At 40.8% G+C, this 27,601-nt stretch overlaps 1 protein-coding gene across 1 annotated transcript; it reads right to left on the reverse strand.

The window, feature by feature from the left end:
* Positions 1-577: 577 nt before the first annotated feature.
* On the reverse strand, positions 578-26,333 carry LOC104526648 (sodium-dependent neutral amino acid transporter B(0)AT3). Its single transcript, XM_010170176.1, has 12 exons — positions 26,174-26,333; positions 18,379-18,516; positions 16,934-17,071; positions 14,610-14,791; positions 14,106-14,216; positions 8,605-8,717; positions 8,192-8,320; positions 7,414-7,570; positions 5,686-5,890; positions 3,935-4,094; positions 1,929-2,091; positions 578-790 (listed from the first exon to the last, which is right to left on the reverse strand). Exons 1-12 carry the CDS (start codon positions 26,331-26,333, stop codon positions 578-580), a joined length of 1,869 nt encoding a protein of 622 aa, XP_010168478.1.
* Between the last annotated feature and the right edge of the window lie 1,268 nt (positions 26,334-27,601).

Raw genomic sequence — 27,601 nt, forward strand, 5'->3', positions numbered from 1 at the left:
TTTTTGTTCTTTGCAATGCTTGAGAGTATGAAATAATCACACCATAACTGCTATTTAAATGAGTATAGGGATTTACAAAAAGTAGAGTGTAGTGGACACAAGGACTTCTTACTCTTCAGGAGCTTCCATTCTACATCTCTCAGGGGCAGTCAGTGAATGAAACTGTAGGTGCTTGTGTTCCCGTTTTTATGTTGCTGATCCTTAGGAACAGACTGTTTTTTTAGAAGAGAAGTGAAGGAAGACAGAGGGCACTTGCAGCAACTAGCAGGCTTTCCAAGTTTAAAGTCTGGGTGGAGAGAGACATGAAGTTGGTAATGCATGAAAACGGTTAAAGCAATGGGGCTGGTACTTGGTCGGAATGTAGGATTCAGGAGAGGATGTAGGAGGGACAAGATTAATGTAGCTATTGTGAAATTGGTTGAAAATGAACGAAACATGGCAGGACTGTTTATATAGAGTGCTAGTGATTGTCTATACAAACTGCATAAACCAGGTTGTTTGAATGATACCATACTACAGTTAATCATGTCTAATAAAGGCTGTCTTATTTTTGCTTACAGACAGATACAATGGGTATTTATTCTTTTGGGTGAGAAAAGTTGCTGTTAGCCCCCTGACATGAAAACACTTCTGGTGGTACAAAGCTTGGGTCCTTGCTTCTGTGCATTTGTTTGATCAGATGGAAGAGTGCAACCAGAGGTACAAACACACAAGGAAGGACAGCTAACAGCACACAGATGGCCAGCACCCAAGGTGGATAAACTTTCTCCTCTTTCATAGGGAAGCCTTCCTATGGAGATAAAAAAGCAAGCACAATAAATAATTGGTAGGTACGTTTACATTTTGCCATGATTTCCATTTGCATTTTTTTATGTTGTTAAAGTAAAGATAGCAAAAGTGTTACTCTTGCTCTGCAGTAGCATTCAGTGGCCATGTCCTCTGTATACCCTTCTCGTGGGTCTAAAGGTGGCTGTAAATGTTCTACAGTTTCAAAGGTTTATAGCTGAAAGTGTGACATGTTCCTAGGGATGCAGGGGTTGCCCAAAGAGTTCTTAAACTTTCATCCTCTCTTGATTAAGCTCTGATTGTTCTTGTTAATACTCAAAGCTTACCTGGTTTCAGCAATTACCGAGCATGCTCTTTGACAAATAGGAAAGATTTATACAAGAGATTTTGAGGGAATGATGATAATGCAGTTTCTGCAAGTCTGTGGCTATGAGTTTTATTTTGGGATTATAGGTGCTTAATAGTGTTTGGAGGAGACACTGCTGCTGTGTAATCCTTGTGCAGTTTGCAAGATCAGAATTGATCTTCAAACCCATACAGAGGATGTATTTGAGAGGGATCCAAGTAACTGGATGAGACAGTGATCCAAGTAACTGCAACTGACATGAGATAGTGACATCCAGATCAAATGTTCTCAGCATCAACCTGTCTTTGGTGCTGAATCAACCAATGCTACTCTTGGACCACCACCTCCCTCCCTGCATGCCTGTCAGAAGTACACATCCATATACTCATCAGTCATATTTGTAATTCTTACTGAGAAATGTTTTCATCCCTGGCATCTGTTATGCAGCATTAAAGCTCTTCTCATGCATTTGTTCCACCTCTGAACCCCCTGTAGGTATACTCCGTACCTGTATGGACATTTAACTTCAGCAGGTCTCTGCATTACACCCATCTGTAAGAATTACGGAGCACGGAGTATGCAGGGCTCCTCAAGAAGAGGCTCTGTTAACAGAAATGCGTTTTGGTGTCTGTAACCTCCATGCCTACCAGAGCCTTCTCATTCTGAGCACTGTATCACTTCAGGCTGCCTTATATAGATAAGCAGTAGATGGCAGTGATTTTAAAGGATCTGTTAAAGGAGAAAAATATACAACTCTTGCTTTTATTAGAAGTTTTGAAAATATTTGGGAACGTACGTATTTAGGGTTCCAGGCTCCATAGCTCGGCGGCTTCTGTATCTGAAGAGTAACAAAGGCCACGAAGACAATTAGCAGGAGCAGAGGGCTAACAAACCTCCATGTGATCTGCCAGTAGAGATTGGGTTTTCGTCCAGTCATCCATTTGACATCTTTGCTGAACCTTTTAAGAGGAGGCATGTTTATGACGATGTTAGATCTAAGTCATAATAGTTTAACTTTTTCATATTTTTCTATAAGTTTTAAACACGATACACCTCCTAAATCTTTTCTATTCCATACCCTTCTTTAATAACTTACTATAGACTTAAGTAAATAGTAATATCAATAAAGTAGGTCTTTATTGATCTCTGCCAGGGATGAATGATCAGTTTACATGGTCAGTTTACATTACCTGAGCACCTAGTCTAAGGTTTCATCACAAATAAGTGATGAAAATATTACAGCAGTTCTGTAGAAATATTCCAACATTTTTTTTAAAAAAGACAAAATTGCCAAGGGAGCAAACATAGCTTGTTAGGAAGAAGTCTGATTTAACCAGCACCAAACGAGTGACATCAGGTCACAGAGACAATTATTGCAACCTGAGCCAGCTTCCTCTGCAGTCAGTAGCAGCAGTCATTTGGACACGGACCTGATCTTTTACATTGATCTCTTACAATTTTGTACATTGAATGAGCAGTAGGTATATGGTTCTGGGTTTGATAGTTAAGTGATGACCTGTATCTATCAAGTTGGAAAGAGCTTTATAATCTGAAATAGGAATTATGATTTTTTTTGTGTGTGTGTGTATGTGTTCAAACACCACCGGCTTTGTCTTCAATTCCGTTAATTTAACTGAAGATTCTAGAAATTCTCTTGAGAACTAGGAGAAAGTGATTTGACTGTGCTCATATCCCATAGTAACAAAGAGGAAAAAGTAGATGTATACTAGCACAACAGAGAAAATACAGGTGCTAGGGAATCCAGAGTCTGTTGTAGTGTGTGAAACCAGGTTTTATTGCTACTTCTGCATCATGGATGATTGAGGCTGGCTGTATGGGCAGCAAGAGAGATGTGCGAAATTATTTATGATGATACAGCTTGGGAGTTATCACCATTTAACGTGGAAAATGCTCCAAGAATCTCAACAGTCGATCTAAAAAATGTAATGCATGGAATTGAGCTGTAATTGAGAGCCTTTTTTACTTCAGTTTCTTATTTTTAAAATCCTAGTCCATGGTAAGACTTAAGTTGGGATGATACTGAAACATTCTGAGATGCAACAGCACAGGCCAAATGTGAGTTAATTACTAATACAGTATACAAACTGATCCACAAAAAATCAAGACCTTCATGATCCCAGTCCCAGAGTAGGAATTGGAAAGGTGAAGTCCCAACATGTAACTGAGCAAATTATAGAGGGGGAAAGATTAATCTTTATTGAGAATTGGGGAAATTTCTGCACTGGAAGGTCCCCGAGTAAAGATGGCAGGTTTATTCTAAATCAAAATGAGATAAGGTTTCTGGCATTTACAATTACAGGGGATGTAGGAAAGCTTTTAAACTAAAGAAGGAATTTAATTAGTGTCTGTGACTGTGGGTGTTCTCAGCATGCAAGCTGAGCCTTTTAACATGGGGGAGTTATTGCATGTTGCTTACTATAAAGTTTGAGGGGAAAAATAATTATAAACAAAAAAATACAAGAGTATACAAAACAAAAGGGCAGGAGAAGGATATTTGAAAGATGGTTCAACCCCTCTTGGCCAAAGAACTACAATGGCTGTTGACTTTCTAGCTTTAAATTTAGGATTCCTCCATCCATAAGTGCTGTGCAGAGATTATCCTTCCTGTTCCTGTTTTACAAATATAGGAGGCTTGAAGCAAAGAATGATAACTACATTTGCAGAACTGGTAAGTGCTACAGAAATAAGTTAATATTGTATACCTGTATGGAACATAAATGGATTGAGAGGAAAATGTGTTTGTCTCTTATGAGAAAAAAATTACATCTGTTTCCAACATACCTTTTAATTTTATAGACATACGCAACCCCAATCACTTCAAAGAAAGCGATGACTAGAAGAGGCAGTGAGCCTGCATAGCTGTCAAAAATGTCAATCCAGTAATTCCCTGAACCCAGCGTAAAACACAGAGCAATGAGGAAGCAAATTAGACATATTATACCTGAAGGAAAAAAAGGTATCTTTGTTACTGGAATACTGAACTGAACTTGGTAAGCATATTTTTGTTCTAAATTATTTTTGCCCTTGTTCTAGTCATTTTTATTCTCTCTCCTTCTGTGGAACTCCAACAAGCTGTTTTTTCTTTGAGGAGGTAGTATCACTTCTTAAACTCAGTTTTCCCCTGTGTGTTGGCCAAGAGGCACCACTCTGTTACAGGAAGAATGCGGTTGTGTGACTCAGAGCATCCTTCAGTTATTAGTACTTCCAGCAGATAGCCTGGGCTGTGCTATGCTATTGCCCTATGTTAATTTTTGACTGATATAGTGAGTTTCAGGTGCCCTCTTATCCATGCAGTCATAGGCTCAAAGCTCGGGCAGCCAGCACCTGAGAAGTGTCGGGGCTCCCTGGATTTCTGCCCACCGTTTCCTCAGAGGGCCCAGAGCTCAAAATACAGGTGTCCCTTATGTCCTGATGGGTATGCTTTAGGTTTCACCACATTCCCATACAGTCAGTTCCCCTTTAGACAAGATATGGAGACAAAAAGTAGGAAGGAGCAGACATGGGCTGCAAATCAATTTGTATGTCCTTGTGCTGTGTTACTAATTGCTTCTGAGATGGCCTTTAGTTCAATGCTGTGTAAAATTGGCTCCAGACTTCTTTTGGTTTGCTTTGGGTTTGTTTTTTGTTTTTTTTTTAAAAAAGCTCACAACTGGAAAATCAATTTCCAAATAATATGGTTACCTCATCAAGTTGTAAATAAATTCTTTTCTACATAGAAACTTGTAAAATGAGAAGGATATAATTTAGATTCCACAGGAAGACTCTAAAAAAGGCATGACAGCAATATTCCCCATAAAAATTTAAAAGGGCACATTGCAGAATTGTTAATCCATTACTTCAGGCTGCCAGAAATTTTTCTACACCAATTTCACAGTAGGATCTCTCAGATTCTCACTGAGTCTGGTTCTTGAGGAGCAGGTAGGGTTCAGTAACTGTGTCTAGTTGAAAAGATTCTGGTTTTGATGCAAGAACGGGGTCACATGCACTCGTTCCTCATTTTCCAAGTGGTAATTTTCTACACTGACGTATTCACAATACATGTGAAATAATCTGTAACAGCATAAAGTTGAATTAAATAGAGGTGAATGACCTTACAGTTGTGACAATGTGGTTATTTTATGTGCAGGTGGTTCTGGCAGACCAGCGGGTATCACTGGTTGCCTTAAAGTTTGGATGCCAAAGGCTTAAGTGAAGACAAGGCTCTTCCTGATGCCTACAACAGTTCAGAGTGAACTTGACTCCAGGAACAGCAATTTAACAAGCCTTCTCAGACTGAAACAGCGCTTGCAAGCTAAGAAAAAAAAATGTCAAGGGCAATATAATAGTGTCATCTGACAGCTTTTGCCATAACTGCTACTTCATCTATGTGCTTATCTTCTGCAAACACAATCCACTGCCCTTACTAACACTATGAGATAGCTAAGTTAGCATTACAAATTCTTAATCCCTCTATGATATTTATTAAGTGTTTGGTAGTTTGTGCATTTATAAAGAAGCTGCCTTCTTTGAACAAAGCAAAGCAAATTCCTTACCAGATAATAGCTCTTTTGGTATTGATTTAGATATAATTGGAAGCTCTAGAAGAGGAGTGAAGACTCCCTCGATGTTCCCAAACATAGAAGAAAGGCCCAAGCTGAACAACATTACAAAAAACAGGATGGCCCAAGCCTGGGAGCCTGGCATTAGAATGATGGCCTGAGTGAAAATGATGAAAGCCAAGCCAGTTCCTGATACACTCTGCAGAATTCACAAACAGATGAAAACACACATTATAATGGCATAAATGTAGTTTCTCATGCATATGGAATTATAACACACTTCTGTCCTTCCCTGGAGTCAAGGGAGCTGGTCAGCCTGTAGGGCTCTGTGGCAGACAGCAGTTGAGAAAATATGTAATTGGGAGTGTTTGTGAAGATTTTAATTTTAAATGGTCTATCAGAGATGTGTAGAAAATCATAGAGCAGAATTTTAGCTTGCACAGAGATGGGTCCAAAGTAAAGCAGATCTGAGAGTTGTAATTGAAATAGCAATTGTTTTGTTAATACCTTCTTAAATATGTTGTTTTGTTTCATTTTGTTTTTTAAATAAATCTATGATGTTATAGGTGCTGGAAAGAAAAATATGTAAATAAGGATATGATTGCCACTCTAGCAGCAAGAGAGTTGGTGAACTGTTGATCACAAAAAACCCATAATTACCAGTGCAGAAAAGGCTAATAGGGAATAACTCAGTTTCAGCCAAATTTCTTTGAATTCAGCCTCCCAAGGACAAGGATATTTAAATCTAAGCATTGAGAAATGCTGGTGTTGCTCTAATTTGGAAGTAAATTTTGTCAAACCATAAATCAGAAATGGGTGCCATCAGAGGAAGCCAGACAAAACAGAAACTGACTCCTGTCAGGACTGGAATGTTGTCCTTGGTCATCTCCATCCTGTGAGCAAAATAGCCTCTTTCACCATCATTGTGTGTTAAGGCTGTCATGCATTAGCACACTCTGTCTCTAGCAAATGTGAGTAGCAAATGAGAGTTACGAGACTGGGTGGGATCACTGGAGCAAGCAGTGAGGTTGGAGAAGTAAATAGAGAAGAAACATCTGTGTTTAGAGATAGGGGAAACATTTTAGGAGAGTTGGAAAAAAAAAAGAAAGGGAGAGGATCATGATGTGTTTTGGTAGGGGGGAGTGGGGCTAGAGGAAAAAAAATAAAATATTAGTGAGATCCTGTGCAGAGACTAGGAAAAATAAAAGGGTGAGGACAAGAGGGAATAGAAGGATGTGGAAAGGAAGATGAAAGAGAAGATGGTGATAAGATACCTTCCTGATAGGTCATATATGTGATTGAAGGCAGATGGTGAGAATTTTAATAGATTTTTTTGATTCTTTCCTAAATATGGGGAAACTCCCATTCACCACCCTTTTTCTGTAATCTCTCAGCTAGATGTTTCCTCTGTTGTGCTTATTCCTGTAAACCAAAGTAGGACTGAATCTAGTGTCGTGATAGGCTCTAGGTAGGAGCACCTTTGAAGATTAGTTTTGTGATAATAGTGCGTAATTTGGCATGTTGTACCAGCCAGCTTTGAGTTTGGACTGTCCTACAGCAGTGGTGTTATTTCAAATTTTGGAAAACAGTTTTGTTTCATGATTATGTATAATATATTCATTATAAATAGAGTAAAATACCAGTACTTTGAAGAAAAAAGAAAAAAACAGTCCTTCTACATATTTAGTTTAAGGATTACTTTGTTGAAAGCAATTATGGTACCTGATCAAGAAACTCTTGAAGGTCACAGCTTTTCAGCTTGAGTCCAGCAATTTTTTCTGGATATGATGAATTTAGGAAACTAATCCAGGATGTGTAGTTCTGTCTCATGATGCTTTCTTCAGGAAGATCAAATTCATTGATGATACTGATTATGTTCCTGCCAGAGAAGCCAACATATTACTAGTTTAAATATTTGCAGATGGTGTGGCTGGAAACACTGTGCCATGTATTCAGATGTTGATAGAAAGTTGTGTTTACTTTCTGTGCTGTTATTTATGCTATAAAGGAAAATACTAAATGAGGACATATATAAAATAGTTAGGAGAAAATATTCAGACTATATAGTGTCTTCTGTTTCGGATACAAACTCTGAGTACTTTATGCAGGTGCAGTCTCTAAAACATTTCTGTTTTGTTTTTTTTGTCAGGTTTCCAGACCATTTTTACCACTTGTGTTTAATAACTTAGTGAATCTGGTAGAACAGGAAAAGGTGGGGTGTTTTTAACTACTTCTAATGGTAGTCTGAGATTGAGATGTGATCCCTGATGCATTACTTGCAATGGATTGGTTTATAATTTGTCTTGCTTCTTACAAATGCTGCCCCTCATTATTCTTTCATCAGTGCAATAACACTTTCTGGTTTTATATTAGACTTCTCTATACAGATGTTTTTCCTTTTTAGTGAAAATAAATTCTCTAAATGCATGTTTTTCAAGTAATACATTATCTATTTAGGCGTTGAAACCACAGTATAACACTGGAAATGCAAGTTTCTCACCTGTCCAAGCAGTCCCAGTAACCTGTGGTTGCTTTAAACCCCAGAACAGAAAAGACTGGGATGGAAGCGTAGAGGGATGTCATACTGTTGACAACTGCTACTGTCACAGCATCCTTTTCACAGTCGTTTCTAGAAACAACATTCAAACAGATGAAATTATTAAAAAATGGCAGTATTTTATCTGTGATTCTCCCAGGTATTTCTGCAAACATTTTAACTTTTTAGGTTTTTTTTTTTCCTCTTCCTGTTAGAAAATCTATTTGGCCTTTTAGAAAGACAGCAGATGTTAAGATCCTTCAGAAAAATTAAGATCTTTTATAAATATCCTAAGGAAAGAATTTTGAAAATTTTAGAAAATTGCTCAAAATGCAGCAAGACTTTAGCCAGTTTATAAAGGTTGTAGTTCTACTTACTTTGGTGGATTGTAGCTTGAGAATGCAATAAGCCCTCCAAAAGCCAAAGAGAGAGAGAAGAAAATCTGGGTAGCTGCATCAAGCCATACACGGGGATTTTTCAAAGTGTTCAGCTGAAATAATTGGAATAAATGCATGCATTAGCCTTAAATTATTTTTTTCCCTCCCAGTTCTCATAGCTCATCTCTTATTTCACTTCTGAAATCGTGAGATGTGTTGCCAACTAAATACACTGAAAATGGAAATTAGTACAAAACTTGTCAGTAAAGCAGGTGTTTCTGAAGACATAATTTGGTCTATTTAAATGTATGTAGTAATTACAGAATCTGTTTCATTGTAGACCTCTTCTGCCTGATGATAAAAATGTGTTTCTAAATTATAGGCATTAGGTGCACAATAGGGACAGTATATTACATTTTTCCTCAATTTATTTCTTAATCTACATGCTGTTTAACTTAGAGTTTAAGTATATTATCTTCCTAAAACTGTATAAACAAATACTAAACCTTCATTGTTCTAAGACATAAAGTGATGCCATAGCTTTCCAAATTCACTTCAAAAAACCAACTTAAAGGCCAAGCAGACAAGAAGAGGATATTCATTAAAAAGAGCATCTTAGATTCAAAGTACTGTGAAAGCAGCAATAAAAGCTAAAAGGGCAGCATAGGAAAAATAAGGAAAAAGGAGAAATTGACGGAGTGAAATTTGAATTTTGATGTAAGGGTGATGTGGTAGAGGAAGGTAAATTAAAAAGTCAATGATTGTTGGATTATGGAGAATAATATGCAATTTTTAAAAGCTGCACTAAGAAGGGATCTTACCATTAAAATCATTCTAAAAGAAAAATATAAAACTTAAGTAATGTAAATGTGCTCAATAAATATTAGATTCCTGCAGAAACTAAGAATTGGTATATTAGAGTCATATCCTACCAGGTGAATCTCTTTCCGATCTGTTATCAAGTAGGAGGAATAGAAACCAGTATTAGTTAAGAATGAGTGTCTCAAAACAGCAGGTCCAAAAGTGATGTTGGGTCTCTAGAGTATTTCACTTTGTTTTACATCAGTCTTGAGTCAAATCTGCGTCCTACTGATGCAGGGTGAATTGCATGTTTTCTGTGTCATGTCTATGTGCCTGTGCTGTTGATCTTGGTACCCGGTGAGGAACATCTGTAGGAATGATCCTACTGGGAGCATTTGCAGGAATGAGAGGTAAGTATGCCAAAAGACTCCTAAGAGCATTTTGAGTTTCTCTGAAGCTGGCCTGAGCTTGAAGATTGAGAATAATGGGTTCACTTCAGTGTGGATGGATGCGGTGAATGCCATGACTGCAGGTGCTTTCTCCACAAGTACGCCAGTGCTTTGACCACAGCAGAACCAGTATAACATTTTGCACAACATAGCACAGCAAGCAGGTGTGTGTAACCATTATTGGCTGAAATGCTTCAACTTAGGCAAACCTTTCTAGAGGTTTATTTTGAAAGATTGTAACCAAACCCTCCAGTGCCAGAGTGCTCACTGGTAGGACCTTGTACAGGTGCAGAACTATATTGCTATTGCAGTGCAGAAACTCAAGATTCACGTTGCTACGTGGCCTTCACGGTCTGATTGAGTGCTGCCAAGTCAATTGTCGGTGGTGATAGATGCGACTGTTACAAGTCTGGACTTCTGACTGGGGACTTCAGCCAATGAGTCTGGAGATCGCTTAGTTTGGTGCTAGATGCAATGCATTTATTGACTCTAAAAGATACTAATTAACCCCCAAACTTGAAGAAATAGTGGACAGGCAAGCATGTCATGGCAGTGTCATTATCTGGTCTTAAGGAAATAATTATGAATCTAAATGTTATTTTATAAAATATTTTCAGTAATGTGGCATACAGATTTCACAAGCGTGTCTTTGGAAGAAGAAATGGGCTGAAGCTAGAACCATGCGGATCATGGGGGAGTGAGCGGCTGTTCAGTGTTTGTCTGACAGCCAGGCTAGACCCAACGCCACACACCACCAGAATGTTGATGGACAAACACAGGAGTAATGAGGAAAGGAAGCATAATTGCTCCACCCTGGGTACCGAGATGTTTGGATACTTGAACACATGAAACAAAGACAAACTTTCTTAAAATGGAATTAAAAAATACTGGAATCCCTGGGATGTGTAATTTTGGTGTAAAAGCAGCTATTGCTTTTCTCATAAGCAAGTGGCCAGCAAGTAGTACTTAAATGCACTTAAAGACAGCAGTTCATTAAGGTAAGACTTTAGTTCTTAATACCCAAAACAAGATGGACAGACCAGGAACCTTGAAAGTTTAGGTGTCCATTCACAGTAATACATCAGGTGTAAAACTAAATTGCGAAATAGGGGAAAAAAATTACAGGTTGCCTTGGCGATAGAGGATCTGATGCCTGTGCTGCCTCTTTCTTTTTCTTGGCTATTCTCAATGCTCTGTAAATAGCTGCAGAGCTCTGGGCACAGGAGTCACTTGCCCAAACAAGTTCCTGGAGTTGGTTGTTGCCAGAGAACCCCCAGATATTTACAGTCTCCGAAGCTCTTTCAGATGTTAAAGAGGCTGGAGAAGGAGGCATTTGTGCTCCTGAGCTGACACAGATGTCCACAGAAACTGAACCGTGTAGAGACTATTGCTGATGCTTGATGGGATCCCTTTTTTGCTGCCTCTGATTATTTTTTCTTACAAGAACCTTTCCAAAAGTCTCTGTTCCAGCTCCTGTGTTGCTTCATCTTTGTACAACTTCTGCTTTCCCCTCAAGTGCCTGTGAGCGTAACTTCAGTATCTTTTTTGTTTTCTTGGCAGCTTCGCTTTCCAGGTAGCCAAGGATTTAGAGAGGCTGAATAAATCATCAGACTTCTCCATGTCTGAAAGTCAATGAAAAGAAGTATTCATTATTTGTTCTAGAATTTAAGGTGTAAAAGTTTGTCAAATGGCAAGAAGCCAACTATGTAGTTCTGCATGAAAAGAAAACCACAGCCTACCATATTTCAAATCCATATGCATGCAGCTATTATCATAGAATCATAGAATGGTTTGGGTTGGAAGGGACCCTAAAGATCATCTAGTTCCAATCCCCCTTGCCATCAGCAGGGACACCTTCTGCTAGATCCAGTTGCTCAAAGCTTCGTCCAACCTGGATGAGGTTTTATTATTTGTGATATTTATTAATGAGAACTAAAATACAAACTTGGAAAGTGAATACACTTAATAATGGTTTGGAAAAAAAATAGTTCTGTTTGGATGGTTATGATGGTGAAACTGGGTGAGATGTGACTTGTAGCACTGGGTATTACTTTCTTTCACAGATTTTCAAAAACGGTGAGGTGTAACGGTTACCAGAGAGTGGATGTGACAGCTATTACAGAGAAACTACAATTTCTGCTGCACTGCAGAGTTGGAAAAAAGTTGGAAAGGATTGCCTCTAATGAGTGGAGGATGTCAATATTTCTTTCTTTATTTATTTAAAGCAAGCTGGAACAGGCAGTAGGTGAGCTAGCTCTTACTGTATTTTGCTAAAATTTTAAAAGCTTCCTGCAAAAAGACAGGAAAAGTAGAAGAAAACAGCACACACTTAAGAAATACACTTTACAGTTTTGTAAACTAATATAGTCTGGGTGGGCCAGGTAAATCTTTACCAAAAAAACCCTACAAACTAACAATCCCCCTGTACAAATTACTTTGGGATGTCTCCTGTGGAGAAGTGTAACAAGAAAAATGCATGCATTTAGTGATGGCAGTGGGGAGAATAGTTCCTCGTTAAACAGGCTGACAGAAAAGGCAATACTGGTACTGCAGTTGTGAGCTAAGGGGAAGAAGAGAGAAAGGAAATGTTGCAGTTGTGTGCTTACTGTCTTTTTGAAGTCCCTGAAGTGCCAAAATCCTCCATAGCAGTTGGTATGTTAGTTTAAGGAAACCACCTCTCTGTCTTACACTATAACTTTCTATGCAGTAACAACACCCATAGCAAATATCACTTACCAGGCTGTTGCATCAGCTTTTCCATGTTTGTAGATAAGAACATAGTTTTATCACCAAAACCATCTTCAGATGACTCTTCAAAGATGTCCCCAGGATCTTCTTCCTCAAACCGAGTAATCATTAACTGCAGGTTGATTGCAGCTGGATTTTCATTCTGACTTCTGGTGCCAGTCTAGAAAACCATCCGTGTTTTCTTTCAGGATGATCCGCTCTCCCTCAGCACTGCAATACCTCCAGGCTTTGTGAATACACACATATCTACTTTTTGCATTAAGTTCACTGTGCAATGTTCATAAGTCCCGAAGATGCCTGAGCTCTTCCAGAGAAACCTGACAGCCAGGCTGAGACCAAGTGACAACAGGCCAAGTCCTGTTCTGGTTGTGTTGTCTAATCTGCTTTCTTCTTTAAGACATTGCACCAAGCATTTATTGTCCTGTCTGGGCCCTGCAAAAATACAAGTGCAAGTCCTGACTCCTGTGAAGACCAAAGTCTTTCTTTTTGTGCTCTGGCAGCATTCAGATGGGTGCCTGTGCCACTGGGCTTGCAGAGGAAGGGATAAAAGAGGAGTCTCATCTGAACCTTCTCTTGTGGTTGTCCCTTTCCAGGCTAGCATGTAACTTATCTCCAGGCTTCTTGGCTTATGTTTTCCTGGACACCTGTGTTCTTGTTGTAGGAAGGGAAAGGGAAATACACAATGTTCCTGTGGTGGGAAGCGCTGCTGCGGCTGTGGAGGCAGAGGATGCTCCGAGACCATCTGTCAGTGGGTGCTGCTTTTCCTCCTCTATACTCACCGCTTTATGGAGCTTTTTAGCATGAAGGCAGAGCTGTGAGGAGCCTGCGGTTGACAGCAGCCACTTGGTGGGACAATTTGACTTTGCATTTGAGAAAGCTGCTAAGGACAGTGTAAAGAGGTCCTTCTGAAATGGCCAGCATATGGAGGGACCTGGGACTCCTGTCCCCTTGAGAAGATGACAAAAAAATGGGAGAGGGATATTCTCCAGCAGTTGTCTTTTAGGGACAGCTACAGGGGGAGGAAGACTTCAGCTATGGAGAGACAGGGGTAGGAGAAAATTACTTTCAGTCTTAAAAAAAAAAAAAAAAAAAAATCACTTTGCAGTGTAATTCTTCAGTCATTTTCCTTGTGAATTCTTAAAATATTAAAGCTGTGTAACTTCTGTAATGTCAGCAGGGAAATCCCATCTTTATTGTGTAAAAGCGAGATGATTCTGTTTGTGAAGTACATCAGTTTCACTTACATGTTCAAGACCAAGGCACCCATAACATATTCAATTTTCCAGTATTTTTTTATTACTTATTACTGAATTGTTAAATATTTTTCTGCTTCTTTCCTTGCTAAAGTATGTTAAAATACTAAATAACTTAATCTCAGAAAAATGAGCTTAGCTGAGCTCTTGAATAGGGAGCCAGATCAGGAGTTGCTGGAAATGAATATACAGTATGAGATCTAAGGGGGGAAGGAAAAATAATATGTCTGACTATAGCAGCAGTACTTACGTTAGGGGTGAAGAGGTAAGCCAAACCGTCAGTGGCTCCTGGTAGAGTGAGTCCATGAATAAGGAATATAGTTAGGACCAGGTAAGGAAATATTGCTGTTACGTAAATTGCCTTAAGTAAGAAGACACACAGTTACTGACAATAACATTGATAAATCCTACTTAAGTTATTGTGACAGACAAGCCTAAGAATATAAGACAGTTACAGATTAACGTTGCCATCTACAAAAAAAAGCAGAATGCACTTCTGCAGAACGTATTTGTAACAAAATTGCTCTTAAAACTGCCTGAGGGGAGACTGGTAGAGCAGAAGCATTTCCAGTGGAAAAGGAGAGAAGTGTCCTTTTAAGCCAGCCATATAATGGTTATCACTTTGTTGGACAAGGAGCACACTGAAATGGTGCTGGTGTGGTAAATGGGGAAAGCTTTCCTTGCTGGTGAAACTCAGGATCTGGAGAGCAAGATCCAAAGTGTGGGATAATGTCCTTCTCTATCCTTTCCGTACCTTTCCTGTGGTTTCAATTCCTCGGATGGTGCAGAGATAGACAATTGCCCAGCAAGCTGCTAAACACAAAATGAGCCACCACTGTAACGTGCCACTCTCAGTGACATCGGGTGTTATGTTCAAAGTTTTCCTGTACCAAAAATAATTTACTGCGGTACTTTCATAACATTCTTCATTGAGCCCTGGAAAAAAGCATGGCAAGTGTAAGAATATATTTTAAAATAAGTAATATTTCTTCCACTCACTGTATGTTTAGGAAGTAATACTTTATGCTAATGGAGAGGGGCAGGATGGTCTCTTGTGAGCTGCCAAATCAAAGAGAGATGGACTGAACTGGCCTTTCTGCACCATCTGCAATGTGCAGTAAGACAAACTACGTCATGGTAGGCTGAGACTATGAGACTTACTTGAGACCTTCACAAGACCACCCGCATTTCTACAGGTGATAGCTTTCTCAATAGTAAAGGTGTCAAACTCAGTGCAAGGAAAAAAATCTAAACTGTAATTGCGGTGGAGACTATGGAACTTCTAGCTGTATGTCTATGTCTACAAGTTGGTGGAGCTGTAACAAGATTCAGGCACCTGAGGATGCATCTAAGCCCAGGATCCCCTGGATGTCATGGCTCTGTAGTGGGGCAAGACCCAGGCATCACCCTCTTTAGTTCACGTTTCCAGGACTTTTGGGAGCAGGAACCTCAGACACCTGTGCCTGGGGGAGCAGGCACTCCCCAGCCAGGCTCTGCACCTGGAGAAGAGGGAACCAGGAACCTGACATACACCACAACCCCTGCTCACCCCTCTGCCTATGTGCAATTTAAATGCCTGAAGGGGAGGTTGACAGAGGAGCTTCAGGAAGCGAACTGACCTGCTGATTTTAGCTGGAAACCTGAGTTCCCCAGGCGCTGCAGCTCCTGCCTTTGCTCCTAGCCAGACTCAGGTGTGTCCTGAGAGCACAAGGCAGCCCTGTGCATTTCCAAGAGCTGGGGTTACTCAGTGTGCAGCCTACAGTCGCAGCACTGATAATCCCTGTTCCCAGGAGGTCCAGCACGCACCAAGACTCGGGGAGCTCATTCTCCTTTCCCAGCCTGGTGAAACCTGAATGAAACTCTTCCTCTGCCTAGGAGAGCACGCTAATGTTCTTGCAGTGTCTTCTGCTGAAGCTGCTGGTTTGCACACAGTGCCACTCAAGGTTAGCAAAACTTTTTTTCCCTTCTTTCGTTGATTTCAAGCTTTGGCTATTGGCTCCTGCTCAGATTACCTAGTTGCTGCTCTCCTGCCATGAACCGGCTAATAGCCCAGGCTGGAGAAAGGATGGATGGCTCATATCATTAAGATTGGAAAAGACCTCTAAGATCATCAAGTCCAACCATCAACCCAATGCCACTATGCCCAATAAACAATGTTCCTAAGCGCTACATCTACACATCTTTTAAACATTTCCAGGGATGGTGACTCAACCACTTCCCCTTGGCAGCCTGTTCCAGTGCTTGACAGCTCTTTCAGTAAAGAAATTTTTCTTAATACCCAACCTGAACCTCCCTTGGTGCAACTTGAGGCCATTTCCTCTTGTCATATTGCTTGTTACTTGTGAGAAGAGATCAACACCCACCTTCCTACACCCTCCTTTCAGGTAGTTGTAGAGAGCAATAAAGTCGCCCTTAACCAACTCTTATTTTGCAATCAAGCAAAAGGGGTAATGGACTTTCTGGCTTTTGTTGTTCCTGCAAGGCTGATGAATTTGAGTAGGCTATCATCACTCTCCTAGTTTTTTGCCAGGTCTTGTGCACAACTCAGGGCCAAATCAAGTGTGGCTTCTTTTCCTGTGGCTTTCTTGGTTAGCTGCTCTAGGTGGCTGTCTTGTCAGATGTGTAAAAGTAGTCTCAGCAATGTACAGGCAGAAACTGAAGTTCTCCAGTAGGGTTCTGTTTCCTGCTCTGGCAACTCAGCTGATCTTTCTCAGCACATCATGGCAAATGAGCTGAAAGATTTCTGTAAGAGCTTGTTATGAGTCATCACTACCTAATGAAAACTCGAAAGTCTCATTTAAAGCAGTTACTGAAAAATGTAGTCATAAATTTGGTTCTTAATTATGCTAACAATCTCACATGTCTTGGTATGTAATTTATGATAAAAGACACGTGTGTCTTGATAAAGGACTATTTCTCCATAGTCAGAAAGCAGAGGACAGACTTTCAGGCTGGTATTTGTATCATAGCATAAGCATAAAAAAATAAACAAAACTTCCCTTTTCCCCATGCTAGCCCCCAGATTCTCACGTTTGTGATCCTCCTTTTGCTAGCAGTGGCACTCAAAGTGGTAGTTACCTGTTCTGTTTTCATTTAGAGGACACATACTCCAAGGAAGAGGTTCTTGGAAGGAGTTTATGAAATACCACATCACCCAGGTTAAAACAGTATTGTAGTATAAGCTCACCAGAACTGACACCATCCACGAACTGACCCCTGCAGAAAGCACAAGATCTCAGCTTAGGAAAGCTTTGGAAAAAATGATCAATCACAGCACATGCTCTTAGAAGCTCACATTTCCTAATTTTTCAATATTTTCTGTTTCCCTCCCAGAGATTTTCACATGAAAAATGGTCATTTGTGTCCTCAGGAGCCCAATACTGGTGCACAGTTCCCCAGCTCACCAGCCCTGCTCCAAGAAGGATGACACTCCCTACTTATGTAGGAGATTAGAGTTGAAATCTTCACTCTAGTATATAATCCATTTCTACAACATGGGACAAAAGAAATGGAGACCAAAAGAAACTGAAGTCTTAAGAGGGCACTTATTTGTCCCAAATCATGCACATATATGTGCCCTAAACTGGTAACTGGTTTGCTCCTACAATAAGGAAGGAAGAATAGCAACACCACGGTTTCTGCTTGCTTGCATTTTTGCAAAGGGAGGATGGACATGCCTGATTGAAGGAGATGAGTTCAGCTGGAGGCACCACCCTGCTGCTTGGTATTTCTTCCTGGTTGCCCTCTGGCCCATGGATACCCACCCCTTCTTCTCCCACACACACCCACAGGCATGACCCAACAGTGCTGGCTGGAGCATCAGAGGGTTTCTCCTTGCCCTGGCAGGCAGGAGGTTGCTATCTTGAAAGAGTAGAGCCAATGGTTTAGCCTTCTGATGGTGGCTGCTCCAAATCACTTTTTTGCAGCCTAACAATGCACACAGGACACAAAGTATGGGGTTTTTTGGTGTATACTAAATTAAATAAATAAAACAATATTTGCTGGTACGGGACTGCTTGCCGGTCTGATGCACACTGTCGTATGGGTTGTCTCTTGTGCCCAGTCACGTTAATAATCTGCCTTCAGTAGCCCCAATGCCCCCCTCTCCTGAAGGGAAACTTTCCCATGTGATCTTTAGGAGGTGCCACACTCCCATTCCTGATTTTGTATCTTTCTGTTCCCCCTCCAGTCCAACTGTCCCTGGAAGGAGAAGACTGGCTCCTGGAGGGGCTCTGAGGGAGGAGTGAGAAGCACTGTGGGCAGGCAGCTCCAAGGTATGATAGGAACAGGGCAGCACTGGCTAGCAGAGCTCATGATCATTATGCCTCCCACAGCAAAGGTTGTGATGTTTGCATTTAAGGCTCCTGTGTGCCTGGGGTAACACCTGATGGGAGCAATGTCCTGAAGAGCATAAGGCACAGATCTGTAGGAAGCTAATGAGCATCAAGCATAGGTCTGTAGGAAGTTAGTTCTGGGTGGGAGCTCAGCAGTGGTTCCTCGAGCTGGGACCCCGAGAGATGTACCGACTCCTCCAAGGTAAGGTGAGATGGTGTTCCAGGCACCGGTGCTGCCTTTCCTCAGGTACTGTCCTAGTGCCAGTTCTAGATGCAACAGTGGGATTCCTTCGAAGAACAGAGCGATGAAGTACGGGATCAGGAAAAAGGAATGCCCCTGAAAACACAATTAAGTGCAATTGAGCCACATGATTATCTGCATCTCACTGTTTTATCATTTGTCTGCTTTATGACCCTAACAAAGTCCTTGTGGGATGTGTTGAGAGAGGGAGGGTTGCTAGGAATACCTGTCAAGTAACATCTGTTACTGGTAATTTTGTTGATGAAGATGTAGGAGGAAGGACTAGGATGCTTAGTGCTGCAGGACACTTCCCCTCAGGCACTGCTACATCTCATTATAAATGGCCTCACTATTTCCTCCATTTCCCTTTCTTTTAAGCATCTTCATTTCTCCTCCTGCTCTTAAAGCACAAGGGTTTGCCTCTCCCCTATACCAGGAGCAATGAAACCTGATTTCCTCCTGATTTGTATCCTCTACTTCTTCCCTGTTTTTCTCATAGCGGCTCCCTGGGGCCAGAGGCAGCACGTGCTGTTGGGTGTTCTTCTCCTTCTCTGGAGACATTCAAGACCCGCCTGGACGCCTTCCTGTGTGATCTCATTTAGGTTCCTGCTCTGGCAGGGGGATTGGACTAGATGATGTTTCGAGGTCCTTTCCAATCCCTGACATTCTGTGATTCTGTGATTGATCCTGCTGGCAGCCTGGCTGGTTCCTGCAAAATGGTGTGTGACTCCTCATCTCCCCTGCCTTCCCTCAGGAGGGATGTGGGTTTCAATCTCTCTCCTTTGCACAGATACTCATTTTCTTGAAAGCAGGAGAAGTTTCATCAGTATGGATGCACCTGCCCAAATGTCCAATTAGATTAAAACTCTCTAACAGATTGAAGTTTATTACCATGACTGACAACCACTGTGACCACAGGGCCTCCTTTCTTTGGGGAAATGAAGACAGAAGTCCTGCCTCAGCCCCCTCCCAATCCTCCTACCAACGCATACCGACTGCTCCTCATTGCTTTGTCAATTACCCTGTACCTTGTTATACCATTTCAACTTTGCTGCCAAATCTCATATCTGAGTCTGCCCAGTGCTGCTCTTCCAGCTCTGGAAACCTTCTCCCCTCCCTCCGTGCTGGCAGGGAGATCAGCTTCACCATCACCATCTGAGAGAGCAGAGTGGAGGAGCTCCGCTCTCTGCTCCACCTCCGGCCCCGCGGGACAGGTGGGGGAATGTGCAAGGATTTCTGGTCTCTTCCTGGAATTGCTCCCGTGTTTTGCAATCACGGACTGTTTGGAAAGGCTGGGCAGATAAATCAAATCACTTGGGCTACATATTGCAACAACTTTGCTACCTATTGCCAGGTGCTGTGATAACTACATACAACACGCAGAGAAGGTGTGTTATATAATGGTTCAGCCCTTTATTAAGAAATACATAGGAACAAAAATCAGCAAAGCTCTTCCCAATGAAGGACTGTTGTTAAATTGCCAAAGGGGGAAATAAATGTCTCTCCTTATGATCTGATTTCTTAAAATGTTTTTAACTGCTAAGAAGCAGATTTGAAAATGGAGTCTCACCGTTAATTCCCAGTATGTTAAATCCTCAGTTTGGATCCTTGGTGCCCTGGCTCAACAGTCCCCTTTCTTGGAGGAAGCTCTGAAGTGGCTGTTATAAACCCCTCCAAGAAAGAGGTTTACAGAGGGAGTTAAGGACCACAATAGTTTGTTTATTTTTAAGTGTTTTGCCACCTGATGAAATCTCACCTGGAGCTACCTATGAAAGCTCTGATGTAAATACTAAGGAATTTGCAGGTCCCTTCTACAAGAACTCAGTAACCTCTCACCATGCTCAGCCCGGTGCTCTCCTTCAAACCTGCCACAACATCCCACTCCACGGCACACCTGAGGGTGCCCACCCAGCCCTCCTGACAGCCCGGTGCCTTGGGCTGGCTTCTGGGAATAGCAAACTATTCTATTAGATTAGATATTAGGAAGAAGTTCTTTACTGTGAGGGTGGTCAGACACTGGAACAGGTTGCCCAAGGAAGCTGTAGCTTCTCCTCCCTGGAAGTGTTTAAGGCCAGGCTGGATGAGGCTTTGAGCAACCTGATCTAGTGGAAGGTGTCCCTGCTGATGGCAGGGGGGTTGGAACTAGATGATTTTTAAGGTCCCTTCCAACCCAAACCATTCTATGATTCTATGATTCTATTCACGCGGGTGAGTGGAGCACTGCAGTGGGGAGCACTCGGCTCACTGGCCTGGCTGCCTGGCTGCACACCGACCGGCTCTGGGCTTTGGCTGCAATCCCTGCCATGCTGAGCCCTCGCTAGCAGAGCGCTCCGAAAGGGACCAACCTATCTCCTGTATCATATCTCCCTGGAAATAACTGTGTAATAATTACTGCAAACTGCCCTCCCTTATCACTCTCCCCTCTTCTGTTTGCTAGTTGAACTATTGACAGCAGAGCGTGTTTAGATATTCTGCTGATAAAAACCTGTTTACTTTGTGCTGGTTTGTGTCTCCAGTCAAATTTACAGCGTGGCAAAACATAATGTCACACTTGGAAAGAAAATACTGGTTTTCCATGAAAACAATATAAAAAGTATGCTATCTGCAAATATGAAATTATGGCAGAAGATTGGGCTAAGAAGAAATAGTTAATAGAGCTAATCTTTCTCAAACCCAATTCAAATAAATGCCTTGTAGTGTAAACATATGTTTTCAGTTATTCATTCCTTTGCTTTACAGTATTTTTAAGCAGAAAAAAAATAATCAGGAAAAGCATAGGCTCTCTGTTCAAGCATTTGAAGCTTACTCTTTTCCACAATAAAATCCCCTACCCATAGAAAGAGAAAGGATACTGGAAAGGCATCAGTGCTAGAGGGATCAGTAAGGATCCCTCTAGCACTGTATAGCAAGGGCTCTGGTTAACAGATAGGGGAGAATGTGCCAGAAGGCAGAATTTAAATACTTTAAAAAAAAAAAATGCCATGAGAAATCTAACTGTGGAAAAGGCAAGAGGAAAATGCAAGAAGCAGAATGAAGAAGCGTGCTGGTACCTAACACAGAGCACACATCACAAAACGGAGCGTTCAAACACGGGCGCAGCAAAACCCTGTCAGCACCCATACGACGTGTAGCACAGGTACAGCAGAAACGCAGTAGGTTGGGCTTCCATGAGGCATGGGAAAAGGAAAGCTCAGCAGAATCTATCATAAAATACCAGGAAACAAATTATTCTATATCTCGATATTCTAGGTACTTTTGTATCTATTTTATATCTAGACCTCTATGCTCCACAGTGAAAGGAAAATAAACAACATAAGAAGTAAGCCCAGGGGGAAAACCTCTAAAAATAGCAGTTTAGCTTCAGTAACTTTTTTCCTCTCAAAAAATGAATAAGGAAAATGGTAGTGATCAAGCATTTGTAAGTACCTTAAAAGCCTGGAGAAATTCCCATAAAAATCAAAAATATCACCAGGGCACAATTTAGTTGCATCCCTGAGGCATGACCTAGGAAAATTTTAGTCTATACCATTCCTTCTGTCAGAAAGACCCTCAAGCTGCATAAAGCATACATCCTGCAAGTAGATACATGCACTACTAAAGGAAGGTCAATTAAAAAAACCCCAACCAAACAAACAGAAAACTGTCCAAAATCTACAAGAGTTAAAAATTATTTTGGAAGGAGATCCTGCACAAGGATAGTGCCAAGCCAAGGAACAATCCCTGTGCACATGAGAAGGCATAGGAAAAACTACAGGAGCTTCTTCAAATCAGTCTATCAACAACTACAAATACTGCACATATTGGTAAGTTGGTCTCATTAACAATAGAGTCCCAAGTGACACCAGCACCAGCGTGCAGCACGATCGGTGTCATTAATAACTCAGAAGAACCCTTAGAGTGGAGATAGCTCTATAGTCATGGCAGTAGAAAAGAAAATATTAATGATGGGATGATACCAATTAGCAGCACCCACGTGCAAGTGTGCACCAACCTGAGCTATAAAGGGCAACCAAATACAACAAGTTATGGAAAGATAAACACCAAATGCCATAGCTTTTCAGCAAGAACTTGAGCAGGACGTGGTAAAAATCCAGAAAATTAAGTTTGTTACTTGTTTTCACATAATTCATTGTTCTATTAGAGTGAACTGTTCTGCTTTTCCCAACATACTTTTATCTTTTTTTATTTTTTTTTTTAACAGTATCTTCCAGGCATACCTGTTGGTCTTCTCAGACTTTGTTTTCCTTCTGAAGACACAGTGAGCCAAGCAACTGCATTTCATAGCAAATTCTAGCAAAAGGTCAGGTAGGCCATAGGTTATGAAAGTCTGTAAATAATTGCCCCAGGAGTAAATAGTTCTCCCTTTTTAGCAGGACATCAGTGTTTATGTGTATTTATATTTTTAGAAGGAAACTGCATTTTGTATTAAAGATATTTTTCAGTCATTCTGTAGGCTCAAGCACGATGTACATTTTTAATATCCATGGGTTAGGCAAGCATATATATATACTAGATATAATCAAAAGTAAAACACTGCTGTAAGTTCCAGCTAGAACTAGGGGGTTTTTTTGAAGTATACTCAGATGTCTGTATGTGTACATATATAGCTATATGACTTCTTTGAGTGTTGGTTTTAAGTGGCAAACTATATATTGAGCCATTTAGAGACTTCTTTTCAATCCTAGTTGCCTGGGAACCTTTGTGTTTGTCTTCACTTACTGTGGCAAACAATGTTCATATCCATTAGTCATGAAAAGTAAATAACTAACTTAACTCAGGCAATAAATCCAAATAATCAGTAACGACAGCAGGTGATAAATGTCAGCAAAACTGATATTATATTAGATCCGAGTTACTGAGTAACACTAATGTGCGATGAATAAGGTCCAGAGTTCTGATGAGAACAGCTGACATGAGACAAATATAAAAACATTTAGTTTTATCTCTTGTTTTTTTAAAGATCTAGAAATGAGGAAAAGTACATTGCCTTAAAGCTCAGACACTTGGCTCTCACCTGAACTAGTTGTGAAACTGTGGTCTGTACCCCAGAAGCCATTAATCCTTAGAGCAAGTCTATGCCATTTCCATAGCAGGTTTTGCTACATTTGTGGCTGTGACTGCCAGCACAGAGCCACTGCACCTCTCAAGGCTCCTAGTTGACCACAATGCTGCTGGTCTATCTCCTGTTCACATCTTCAGATGCACACAAGCAGGATTTATGCTCCAGTACCCCTGAAAATCTATTGGGCTTTTGCATCTAAGTTGTTCGCTTTCAAAAATGCATCCCCAAATCACATTACTAGCTTAAATTAGCAGAAGAAAAACACAACCACAGTATACGCTGGCATAAACCTAACAGCTGTGTCTTCTTGGTAGTCTTCATGACTCACTCAAACTCTTCCAGTGCCAGCTTTCTGGGATAAATTATTCACAAACCTCACAGCACTTTGTTAGAGAGTCCATCCTGCTGTCAAGCTCTCTGAGCCCTTTGTCAAAAATCCAGTGACCAAATGTTGCCTGTACATCCAAACATTGGCCTTTATTCACCACTGTCTTGTGCCACTGTTTGCAGTGATGCTAAGTAGCTATATGGCGTTTCTGAGTCTGCTAGCTATTTTATACTGATTCTTCACTGGCAAAAGTACTGCTCATGGCGCAAAAGAATGACTCAACCTTTGTCCTGGCAGCGTTTTTCTATTTTTAATATCTTTAAACCTGCTCTAAAACCTGTCTTTTTTTATTCTAGCAGCTCCTGTGAGATGTGTTAGTGCTTAGAAGCTGGATACACAAGCAAAGAGGCTTTCTGAGCACTGTGTGCTCTGTAAGACAGGTCACCATGAGTCTCCTTGCACTTGGACTCATGCTTTTCCTAGGGTGGTAGAGGTCTGCAGGACAGAGTTGCAGGGGACCCCAAGGGGAGGGATGGCGAAGAGAGATCAAACCTCAGTAGGAGCTTTTCTGAAGTGAGGCTGGGATCTGAAGAGGTTGAAAAACAGCTGGCTACAGCTCCTGCACTGGGAAGCGACCCTTGGTGCTTTGTGGGAAGGTGTGAGAGGCTTTTCACAGGCAGTAGAACAATGTTTCATCTTAATCTGTAATAGAGATTTGCACAAAACCCTGAAGCACAAAGTTCCTGCAGTTTCTAGTGGCCCCAGAAGCACCTCTGTAATAAGACGTGCAGAGGAGCTGTGTCTTGCTATGGTCCCATCTGTTAGTTTCAAAACTTCCACTGACTGCTTTGTGTTAATTTTTTCCAGCCATTCCCATGGACAGAGAAATAGTGTGCTTGCACCTATGGCTTTGTAACCACCTAGTTATGGTACTCCTCCAAGGCAGTTTCACTGGGTTTCACATCTTGCAAATAAATAATGGAAAATGTTAAGTCTCCTGGGGGGAATCTAACCTACCACTTCTTCCCTTTTCTTATTTAAATTTGTGTAATCATAGCTTCCAGCTGTTAAATGTTCAACATTAAAGAATTCCTTGCCACCAAAATAATTTCCACTTGGTTGTTTATAGACTACAATAAATGCAGTCTTTCATTTTCAATTTCATGAGCTAAATAGATCAAATTTTTAAGTTATGCCTTATCCCATACATTTTCCAGACCTTGAATAATTATTGAGGTTTTTTTGCATTTTCTCTAATTTTTCAGCTTGATTTTGAAAGATTGACTTTCAGATGTCAGAAGTTAAGAAGCTGTCTTAATATTGGTAGCAATATTTCCACCTACTTCCTAGTGCTCTGCTTCTATATGCCAAGATTCTTTTTGTTCATACAACCTGCGATATCTCATTCATTTAGCTACTCACCAGAGTCCCTAAAGGGTTACTTCTTTCTAAAACACCTCCTGCCATTATCCTGCCAGCATCCATTCTTGTTTTGTTGATTCCAATGTATGTAGTTCATCAAGCAATAGATACCTTTGTAGAACAAGCTTGGACTTAATAATTTTTTCTGTCATTTGACTGTTTCTCCAGGTTTAAATTTTCTGTTTCTCCAGTTAATTGAAAGATAATGAATAATATTGGGCTGAAAAAATTTTCTTTAGCACTGCTTTAGACAGCTTACCATGGCAGATCTCAAAAGCTACTGTGAATGGTGAGTTATCAAGTACTCTTTTCTGATCCTTTTATATTTACTAAATTGTCTGCTTCTAAAGCAATTCTTTGTGGGAATAGTGCCCAGGAACAGGCCTAGGCAGCTGTCCACGCCACCTGGCAGGCTCCTCTTGAGAGTGAGCATTTTAAACAACTTCACAGCCATCAGAAAGTGCAGTTTAGTTTTGTGCAGGGGCAGTTCCAGAGGATGAGGTAACTTCTACGGACATCAGAGGCTGGAGGGGAACGGCTTGCTCGCCTTCCCAAAGGAAAGCGCAGAGACCATTTCTTTGGGGGCCAGTTCACTCAGTCCTCCCCAGGACATCTCGCTTTTCCTGCAGGTAATGAGCTGCAGGTTCAGGTTCCTACTCCCATCGGGACTGTAGTAGCAATGTAAGAACTTCAACATTGGTTTTGCTGAGAGTTAGCAACACTCCGGTCTTACTTCCTAAATGAACATGTCATTTTAAAGTGAAATACACTTCTGTAGAAAAAGCTAATCTACCTGGTGCAAAACATTTATGACACTTAGATAGTTCAAAAAAAAAAAAAAAAGAAAAAAGTAACTTCTGTGTCCATCATAAGTTAGTATAGTTATATTAGAATTGTAGTTTAATATTTTGGCAAAGTGACAGTTCGAACTTACCGCCTCCGTGTATCTGACACAAGTATGGAAATCGCCACACGTTCCCCAGACCAACGGCAAATCCAATACAGCTTAAAAGGTACTGGAACTTATTGTCCCACTTGGGTCTGCCATCTTCTTTAGGGATTTCAGGTGACACTGATAAATCTTTTGACATTTTAATGAAATATCCTTGGCTCTTTTAGTCCCTTTCCCTATAAATGGAAAGATGCTTCAAAACCTGTCTCTCCTCCAGGTTTTATGTGGGGTGACTGAAGGATCCTGGAAAGAGAGGTGGAGCTTTCTTTTTACATGATGCAAAGGAATGTGTCATTTTAAAGCTGCAGTTTAAAGACAAAACCAAGAATTATTATTATATAGACAGAGTTACTACTCTTGACTTTTTTGTAGTTCCTTCTATAGTTAGAGAATTTGTGAATATGTTGTTAATGGGTAACTTGGGATCAAGCAGGTTTTTATTTTCTGTTCTCCTTCTGGTCTCAGATACTTTCAGAGAAGTGTGACAGTGAATATAATTAAAAAGAAACCTTTACAGCAGACTTATTGAAATTGTAAAATACTTGGAAAAAATCTGTGAATGTAGTAAGTGCTGCTGTTTCCTCTTTTAGTTTGTTGATAGGGTGAAAAGATTGAAAACATCTTTTGCAAGTGCAAAGAGTAAATTAAAAAAACAAAACAAAACAAACAAGAAAAAACAGACTGTGTATGTTCAGACATTAGAATCTGGCCCATTTTCACCATAGCTGCTGGAAGTTAATCACTTCCCACCTGTCAATGAATCCCAAGTGACTTTTTTTATTGTTCATTAAATAGTTACTGATGAATGCAAGAGGTGATTGCTTTCCTTCCATTGAAAATGTGTGAGAACATCTTTCTGTTGTCTTTCAGTTATACCAGGCTATTGCTATTTTGCACTCCAAATCAGTTCAGTCCACACTAAAGAGATCAGTCAGACAGCTTCACTAAATCAGCACTTTACACCTGATTTCCCCTTTTTGAAATGGGAAGAGTATCTAACTGAAGATGATTTTTTTTTTCCCCAAAAATACTTGGAGAAAAAGACCTACACTACAGCTAAGCATACAAACATGGACAGGTTGCAAATCATCCCACCAGAAGCCAATTTCACATCTAGGCTACACAAGTCTCCCCAGGTAAGCACAGTTCGTCTGCTTGCAGCTCTGCAAACATCTAGATCCATACATGGAGGAACTCAACTCCCCAGTCCCTTATCACAGGACATGCACGAGTCCGTGCGTGCAGCGTGGTTTGGCAGCACTTACAGAGCATCACTGCTGCCAGGGCACCCATCACCATCACCCCTGCTGCTGCTGCTGCTGCACTTTGGACCAGGACATGCCTTGTGTGTGTCCAGCAAAACACTCATTTCCATACCTGCCACCTGCAACTGACCGCTTCAAACTT

The sequence above is a fragment of the Antrostomus carolinensis genome, unplaced genomic scaffold (assembly GCF_000700745.2).
Source record: "Antrostomus carolinensis isolate BGI_N321 unplaced genomic scaffold, ASM70074v2 scaffold2796, whole genome shotgun sequence".
Lineage (NCBI taxonomy): Eukaryota > Metazoa > Chordata > Aves > Caprimulgiformes > Caprimulgidae > Antrostomus > Antrostomus carolinensis.

Excerpts from the sequence above, each read along its gene's own strand:
- LOC104526648 (XM_010170176.1), bottom strand. The coding sequence starts at position 26,333 with ATGTCAAAAGATTTATCAGTGTCACCTGAAATCCCTAAAGAAGATGGC. Across the intron at positions 14,217-14,609 it reads GAATTGAAACCACAGGAAAG|GCAATTTACGTAACAGCAAT; the intron begins GTACGGAAAGGA and ends TTCTTACTTAAG. Across the intron at positions 791-1,928 it reads GAGCCTGGAACCCTAAATAC|GAAGGCTTCCCTATGAAAGA; the intron begins GTACGTTCCCAA and ends TTATCTCCATAG.